The sequence below is a fragment of the Manacus vitellinus genome, unplaced genomic scaffold (assembly GCF_001715985.3).
Source record: "Manacus vitellinus isolate BGI_N305 unplaced genomic scaffold, ASM171598v3 scaffold_50_pilon, whole genome shotgun sequence".
NCBI lineage: Eukaryota > Metazoa > Chordata > Aves > Passeriformes > Pipridae > Manacus > Manacus vitellinus.
Window position 1 is genome coordinate 1,921,873 of NW_021940612.1, and position 8,845 is coordinate 1,930,717.

The following is an 8,845-nucleotide window of genomic DNA, read 5'->3' on the forward strand; positions in this document are numbered from 1 at the left end:
GGTTCATTGAAAGTAAGTTCCTCAATTTTTAAGGAAAACAGAATGTTGACATGTTTGAACTCATCAAAAGTGGGAGGAAAAAGTGAGAGGTATTGTGATTTAAAGAGTGCTTTTTGAAGTGGCTTTTGAGCCACTTTTTAAATAATTTCATCCTTTATAACAATAGTTCAAAGTCAATGAAGAGGTAGAATCTGAAACTGAGTTAAAGTTTTTCCTTTTCAGATGAAAACTCAGAAGTACCTTTTCATGTCCCTGTCCCTGTGGATGCAACACGTTGCAGAAGACAAACTGCAGTCTTTTACAGAAGTGCTTCTGATACAACAATTTGAAGTGAAGAACCGCACAAAACCCCTAGAAATTTGCCAGTGTGTTCTACATGGGCTTATCCAGGCAATGAAACTTCCCAACCCTGCCCAGTTTTGCTGGAGCTTTCTGTGCCAGGCTGTGGAGAAAATATATGAGCTTCTTCCAAATGAGGTTCAGGTAAGGAATAAGTATGAGGTGTATGAACATTGTAGCTAGATATTTTTAGTGATGGTAAGTCCCGTCTTTTTGCACTGACCCATCAGATTTGAAAAATGAATTAGTTGTACAATTTTTAATGATAATAGTTAAAAGAGTAGCATAATTTCAACTGAAGTTACTTTTGGTTACTTTAGAATATGACATTGTGAACCCAATTTAATGTATGCTTCTCCTTCATAAGTGATTTGGTAATGGAAAAATACACTATTAATGCTGAAATAGATGTTATTGAAACAGAAGCAGACAACAATTAGAAGGCTTTATTTTTTTTTCTCCACAAGCATTCAGTTTTTCACGGTGATTTAAAGAAGCTATCTAGCTACAGGTAGGCAGGAGGTAGAAAATACCTCCAAGGAAGGGCACTTTTTCATTAAAAATAAAACAAGCTCTTTGAATGTATTCAACTGCCATTATTCTTGTATAATAAAGTACACTGAATTCCCCAGCAAATACAGAATTTCTAAAATAGATTAAGTAAAATGAGTCTAGAGACTAGAATACTGGAAATAGACATTTAAATACGCATTTACTTTTCTGTTTGCAGAGAGATGAACTGGAGATGTATATTGATGTAGCAAAATGTATCTCAGAAATGGCTGATTCAGAGGTTGATCGCATTGTCCAGATCTCAAAGGTAATTATGTTTTGATTCTGGTCTTTTATCACCAAATCATGCAAAACAAACATACTTCATCATTTTGTTGTCACCAGACTCTTTTAGCTCATTAACAGCATTAATTGTCTTATCTGCTATGCAAGTAAGAGTGTTATGGATCTAATCTGCAGGCAAAAGTGCCTGCAGCAAAAGTGCAAAGAACCCATATCCAAAACTTTCTCAACTGAAATACTGCTGTTTTCACCTGGGAGCTTTGAACTTGGGAGAATTTTAAATAAGTTGGTCAGGTGGGGGTTGGCCTCTTCTCCCAGGCAACCAGCAATAGAACAAGAGGACACAGTCTTAAGCTGTGCCAGTGGAGGTTTAGGTTGGACATTAGGAAGAATTTCTTCACAGAAAGGGTGAATAGGTATTGCAGTGGGCTGTCCAGGGAGGTGATGGAGTCACTATCCCGGGAGGTGTTTAAGGAAAGACTGGATGTGGCACTTAGTACCAGGGTCTAGTTGACAAGGTGGTGTTTGGTCATAGGTTGGACTCAATCTTTTCCAACTTAATTGATTCTGTGATTCTGTAAAGTTACTTCTGTTAGCCAAACAGGAATGATGTTAGATCTTCTGAATCCCAGATTGATGATGCAAACTGCAAACCATGGTCCTCTTTGGTTAACATAACCACCTACTTGAAAAGGAGTGTAATTGTATCCTGGTGATTAGCTGTCCTCGAACTGGTGGATCCGTGCTTCTCTTAAAAACGTGAAGTAATTGACTGGACGTCCTTTGATTCTTGACTGTTGTTATATTTACATTCACACTTAGAATGTTTCCTGATTAATATGGAATCAATTAGCAGTGGAATTCTTAGAGCTGAAATGCTAAGGAAATTACCTGTGTGGAAACACTTTATGGTTTCAGAACAGGCTTTTATAGACAAACATCCATGACTTAAAGCTGTGCTGTTCTTTTTGCTAACAGACTCACTAGAGAATCAAACATTCAAATAGTTAGGGAAGCTGAACTGACATTTCCTTGTATTTTTTAGTTCTTATTTCCACACTGGAAAACACCATTTAAGAAAACCTCTTTTTTGTCACTGCATTGAATTTATCTTGCAAGAAGACTTGAATCTCCAGAACTGTCAAACTGACTCATTTCAATTTAAAGGGGAATGTAAGATTTAAAGCAGCATGAAAACAAACTGTACTGAGTTACACTTTGCTGGATTATTTGGACCACTGTAAAGTTCGAATAATATGTACAGTCTTCTGTTTAATAATATATCTTCGGGAAAAATGAGCCTGCTAGATATTCAAAGAATGCCGCATTTACTGTTCCCACAAGAAACACCCATTTCAACTTAACATGTTTTTTAATTGCATTTGCAGAACAATATAGAGAAGGCCACATTCGTGAAAGTGTATTTGGTTTCCCAAGGCAGACTGTCTCTGATGAACTTGAATGCTGTGATTGAGACTGTGGCAGGGTATCACCAGAAAGAAAATATTTTATGGATGTTCTTGTATAGTTTTTATCATGCTCGTATTACGAGACATGAAAACACAGGTAAGATCGGGCTTAAATAAGAATCAACAAGACAATGAACAGATATTGATAAATCTACACTGATGCTTTTAAAATAATTCTAAGATGGTTTAACCCAAGTGTTTCCAAATTTATCCATATTAGAAACCACTGTCTTCAGAATTTTTGTATTCTTCAAATACTTGTATCAAACATTGCTTTTATGTTTTTCTCCAATTCTTTATTTTTTCATGGTTCAGCTACAAGTTATTTATCTCATCAAGATGGTTTACAGACCAGAGTTTTGACTAGATCCTTGTCTCCCACTCTTTTCAGACTCTCAGTGTAAGGTAGTGTAAGGTCATGAATGTACATAGTACATCAGAGACCTGTAATAGTGCCACTCTGCTAACCTTCAGATGTAATAAATGACTTGGCGATGTGTGTGACACAGTAGGTGGGGGAATGTTCCCATGAAACTGATTGAACCAGGGAGATAGCCTGCTTTCCTGGAAAGCTTGCTCTGAATTAACACAGGAAACAAATCTGGTGGGTTAAGGATTTGGAGTGGCTCAGCAATGGGTCTGACAGAGCACTGAGGCTGACACAAGAGAAGTGGGAGAATCACACAGAAAGATAAAGGAGGAAGAAACAACAGAAAGAGGCAAGAATGAGGTCTCATTTTCATGGCAGAAGGGTCTTTGTCTGCCTGTGTTCACAGAACAAGTTGAATGCATTATATTGCCAGATGCCTTAGCTGCCAGCTGTGTTTGAAGAACTTCAAAAAATATTGAGTTTCAATTATGTGAAGTGAGGCTTCCTGGGTAAAAGAGGAGCAGCGTGAAAGAGGGCACTTGTAAAGATTACATGGAAATGGTAGCGTATGAAGTGACATGGTCTCAAAGGTGAATTCATTTGTAGGAGATACAATAGGTTATGGACAGCAGAATCTGGATCAGTGAGATGTGTTCCATCCTTGGGTTGAATTGAGGGCTGATTTTATTTGTGTGCCTTGGCCATATTTTACTGATCCTCTCAACACCGTAGGAACCTTTTCACAGCACTGCCCTCATTCTTGCCCAATCTACAGTGACATCAGTGCTAGACTTAGATGAAGTACTGGGGGAAAAACTTGAGGGAGGCTTTAGAGTTCTGTGGTCATGTATGTAGACTTGGTTAGTGGGGTCTGCAGGCTGCCATTATGTGAAACAATTTTTGCTCAGCATTCTTTTCTCTGTGTGTTCAATGTGTTCCCTGCATTATAATCAAAGTTTCTGTACTCTTTAAAGGCTCATATGTCTTCTGTCAGTGGCAACCATGTTGGTGATCATTATTCTTCTACAGTCAGTACTTTCTTTCTATAGTGATTTTCTGTGCTTGCTTTTTAATGAAAAACAGTGCATTCTAGTGTTTTGCATGAGTCAATGTTCTTTTTCGTTTTCTAGGAGTTATGAAAAGAATGGACTGGCTGCTAGACCTGATGGGCTACATCAGCAATGTAGCATACAAGTCAATACTCTTACAAAATGTCAATCTTAAAGAGGTACATGCTGTGAAAATAATTTGCAGCAGGAAAAAAGGAGGTTCTGATATATTTCACATTCTTCCTCGGTAATAAGTGTTATTCCCCATGCTTTTATATTTTAGAAGATTGTGATCTTTCCTCCACAGAGAAAATCTCAATTTTTGTGAATGAATGTGTGTTTAGTAAATGAATAAATATTTAAAACTCTTACTCTAAAATGACCTTGACATTTAAATTATGATAGAAGCTAAACGAAATAATTACTTCACATTTACTGTATTTAGAACAATTGAAGGAAAATTTTGAATTTACTCGTAGAACTGTCTAGGCAGGTCAGAACTGTGTAGCTGCTGTTTCTGAGGGGGCTTGGACAGTTTTAGAGAAATAATGTTGTTTAGGTCTTCTGTTTGAGGACAAAAAATAAGCTGCTGCTTAGATCAGAAAGGCATTTGTTACATTCCTATAATATTTCCCAACCACCAAAAGGGTGAGCATCTCTGATTTCACTCAACAGTCAGGTTGCTATGAAGAAGTTATTTCTCCATTTTAAATGAAACGTGTATCCGCTTTAATATAAAGGATGATTTAAAAAAAGTGTACTTCTTTTCTTTCTGTTGTAGACAGTTTAGTTTGAATTTAGAAAGAGCCATAAGCTGTTTCAAAGCATGGAAGAATATTAAGCACTTTTTTGTTCTTGCATTTTGAGTTTTAGCTGAATTTTCAGATGATTGTTTTGAGGAGCAAGTCACTACCTGGATTTTGGTTTTGGGGTTGGTTTCTTTCTTGGATGGATTTTTTTGTTGTTGTTTTTATGGTTTTTTTAATTGGGCTTTTCCCCCCCTTTTGTATTATTCATTTAATAAAAGTGCATTTTTGCTTTTTTCCTGTTTAGTGCATAGATTTTCTCCTGTGGCTGTTTGCGGCTTCTGTGGTGGCCTGGGCTGACCATGGTGCACCATTACTGCTTGGCCTCAGTGCTGACTGGTCACCATGGAAGCACCACACGATATTACCGCAGTTATCTGAGGATCACGTTGGCAAGCACCCAACTGACAAGTTTGCTGTGCAAGAAGCTCTCACTCTCCTTCCAAGCAGCATTTCCCTTTTGCTGGCTAAAGAGCCTTGGAAAGAACAAACCCAGAAGGTAAAATTGTGTGTAGTGGTAAGCATTTTACAAGAGTCAGAAAGGACCCCATTTTTAGTAGTCAGCTTGGGTCTTAGGTAGAGCAGTTATTTCCTCTACATTTATTGCATATGAATTGTTATATCACTTCTCTTTATTTTTAATCAGATATGAATGTAGTTGCTGAAGTAAAATGGGAGGATTGCAAAGAAAAACATAATTCCAAAGATGGGAATTAAACTCTTTAGAAGGTACAGTCATGATAGGAGAGTTTGGAGCTGCTGGTAGCAAGTCAGTCTTATTAACACTGAAAAACAGACCCCCTGCAACAGTTGGACATGCAACAGTATCAATTTGGGGCAATCAAAGGTCTCTTTGTAGTTTGTATCATTTGGTTTCAAGTATGAGTTGAAAATAAGTGTGGAAAATTGTGCCTAGTTTGTCTACTGTAGATTGCATCTAGTTGATATATGGGGAAATACTGTTATCAACCTTTAGATTAATAGTTAGCTGTTTTGTGGAAACCAGAATCTGTTATGAACTCATTCCTCTGAGCAGGTTCCTGTGCTCAGAGTTACCACTGAAGTCAGAATTCAGAATGTGGGAGAAATGCAGGGCCTAATTAGGCTTTAAGGAAGAATTTGAGGTCTTGCCCTGAAAATCATCCTTATAAGTTTGAAATACTGTGTTGTCCTCCAGACACCTCACACTGCCAGAGAAAAGTAGTGAAATATGAGAGAGGTCAAAAGAGGAACAAAGGCAATAAGAGTTCTGAGGGATTTGCAGTAGAACATTTGGACAAGAGACTAATAAGAAAGAATCATATTATTAGGTGAAAGGCATGAACAGGCGAGATGGTGGCAAACTATTTACTGTGCCTTCTTCATTGCAAAGAATTATTGCTGTGATAATGGGAAGGAACAAAGGGAGTTTCAGATCCAGCTGTGGGAAAAATTGCCCTGACAGTGAGATGTACTCCAGGGCATTTGGATACTCTGGGCAGAAGCTTCATTGGCCACTGCCTCTGATTAGATAATTGAATTTAGCAGCAATCAGATGTTGCCTGTCAAACTGAAAAGAATTTGTCATGTTTTGATGCAGAGACTCTTTTAATTGAGACTTTTCTTCATATTTCAATCTTTAGTTTATTGACTGGCTGATCAATATGATGGAAAGTCCTAAGGAAGCAATATCAAAGTCTTCCATGGACCTGCTGAAAGGTAAGATACTTTTAATTGGGTCCTTATTTTTCGAAACTATCAGGACAGATCAAAATGCAGTTGTTAAAAGGAGTGAGATGAGCTATATTTTGTCTTTAAGAAAACTGTCACAGGTAAGTTAATATTCTTGTCTGTAACACCTTCTTATATTTGCTGTCTCATCTGCTTACTATGTAGCACTGAGGATCCTAAGGATCTAAAGGTACATCTAGTCCTACAGGCTTATTTCAGTGATGGATCTGTCCGTTGTTTTTGAAGTTACCCTTAAAAATAAAATGCAACATACTGTTCGGAAACTCTCTAATACTAGAAGAGAAATCACATAACTTAGGTGCAACTGAAGATTGCACTGTAGGGAAGGGATAGGAGACGGACAGTGACAGCCTAGTGAAGTGGTCTGAAAAAAAAGGAAAGAGGAGTGAGGGTTGCTGAAAACATATCTGAAAATAAAGATGGAAAGTAAATGATATTTTGAATTGCAGTAGGAGCCCGTGGCCTTAACATGAATCCCATTGCTCACCTACATATGTAGGATTGTGCATACAATCAGTGCAAGTCATTTTAAGAGGACACTACAAATACTTCCAAGTGAAGTAAGTGCCCTTGTGCTTCCTTCCATTAACACAAGCCACCTCCTTTGGATCACCTGATTTTTTGGACCTAAAAAAGGCTTCTTGAAATCCAGATATAAGTTCTTTTCATTACTAGGACAGTTAGCCTTGTTTTGAGGGTCTGCAGTCTTCAGTCCCTCTGATAAATTTCTCTGTTGTGTCTGCTGATCTCCACCAGAAGCAATGCCAAGGGCTATTGGCGAATCTCCTCTGTATATCAGAGGATTCTGATAAACACAGTATATTCTCAGTATGCCCTGATTGAGATAAGTCATTGTTCCCCTTGAGCTTTGCATTATTTTTTTACTTTTACGTGCTAGAACATGAAACTCCCTTCTGAATAACTAGACTGTGACTAATTTGGCTACTGGATTTTGTCTAAACATATATCTTTACAAATTGAATTAAGGAATCAGTGAGTTGCACAGTTTCGACTTTGTGCTTCTCTTGTTCCCAGTGCCTCCTATCTCCCCTCTTCAGTAATTGCTCATTGCATTCAAACTTTCTGCAGTGTGATTCATCTATGTGCCTAAGTGATAGACTAATTATTAGGTGGTGTGATGTCATTTCAGTAGGAGACATGCCATTTATGGCATAGGAAATGCCTAGTACAACATCACATTTCAGAGGGATGTAGAGACTAGTGTACCTTGCAAACAGTGGCAGTAATACTAAAAAGTCATACTGAAAAGTGGAAGAGTCATGAAAAGAGTCAGTAAAAGGAGAATTAAACCCATACCTGTGTTAGTAAAATTAGTAGGGAGAATACACTCACATCTTTTCCAGTCTGGACTGCAAAATTAATTTAATTTTCCCCTGTCTTCACAGTTACACTTCTGGCCTTGAGATCTCTTGCAGAGTTCAAGAAGAAAGCAGTATGGACTAAAGCTTATGGGTGGTAAGATACAGTGCACACCGTATCTTATCCAATGAAGAAAACTGTTCATACTTGAAAACATAATATTATGACTCAGGTATCAATAAACCAAATTCCAAAGACGTTTCCTATCAGAGGGTTTTGAATTGTTTTATTTTACCCTTTTGCCTCCTTATAAAGACTCCTAAGATGAAAACAAATATTTTGTTTTTAACTGATGGGTTGGTGTTCTTCTTCAAACATGCTGAATATAAATGAGAAAGACACATTCAGTTGAGTTTCAATTGAGTTGAGTGACATCTGGGAACCTGGAGTGGAATATTCCTTTAGTTCATGGAAGCTATGTAGGAATAGATGGAAATAAAACAAACTTGTGAAATTTGTTTGGATGTAGCTTATTTACTAAAATGTGTTTTAGTGTAACAGACTTCTGAATGAACATTCCTTTTTAACTGATAATCCTTTTTTTTTTAGAAATAACACTATGTTCTTGTGCAATAGTGACAACACATACATAGTGTGAGCAGTTACAGCAGGTGTATAGTGTGAGCAGCGTTTCTGAAAGGGGTGGTGTGTCTGTCAATTTTGCAGTGGCTTTATAAAGATCACTGAAATAAGTCAATGATCTGATGACTGTTAAATCTGCAGCTCCAAGACAGCTGCAATTTTCTTTCCACTTATTACTAGTTTTGTCTCCTTTACCCTTCTTTGCACATAAAAAGAATTCTTCTCTGTCTCTAGGAAAAAGAGACAATACAGCAATTCTTTTCCACCTTTACCATCTTAAATAGATTAGCTTGTGCTATTTTTCTTATTTAATACTTTTCTCTT

At 37.4% G+C, this 8,845-nt stretch overlaps 1 protein-coding gene across 3 annotated transcripts in view; it reads left to right on the forward strand.

The window, feature by feature from the left end:
- The window catches only part of FOCAD (focadhesin), a 97,599-nt gene extending 89,211 nt beyond the window's left edge, over positions 1-8,388 (forward strand). For all 3 annotated transcript variants that reach the window (XM_018080970.2, XM_018080971.2, XM_029962904.1), the window contains 7 exons: positions 223-483; positions 1,070-1,159; positions 2,523-2,700; positions 4,104-4,201; positions 5,076-5,327; positions 6,451-6,526; positions 7,966-8,388. In XM_018080970.2, coding sequence (XP_017936459.2) covers positions 223-483; positions 1,070-1,159; positions 2,523-2,700; positions 4,104-4,201; positions 5,076-5,327; positions 6,451-6,526; positions 7,966-8,039 — 1,029 coding nt within the window. In that variant the 3' untranslated portion in view covers positions 8,040-8,388. The remainder of the gene's footprint in view (positions 1-222; positions 484-1,069; positions 1,160-2,522; positions 2,701-4,103; positions 4,202-5,075; positions 5,328-6,450; positions 6,527-7,965) is intronic.
- The last annotated feature ends 457 nt before the right edge of the window (positions 8,389-8,845 follow it).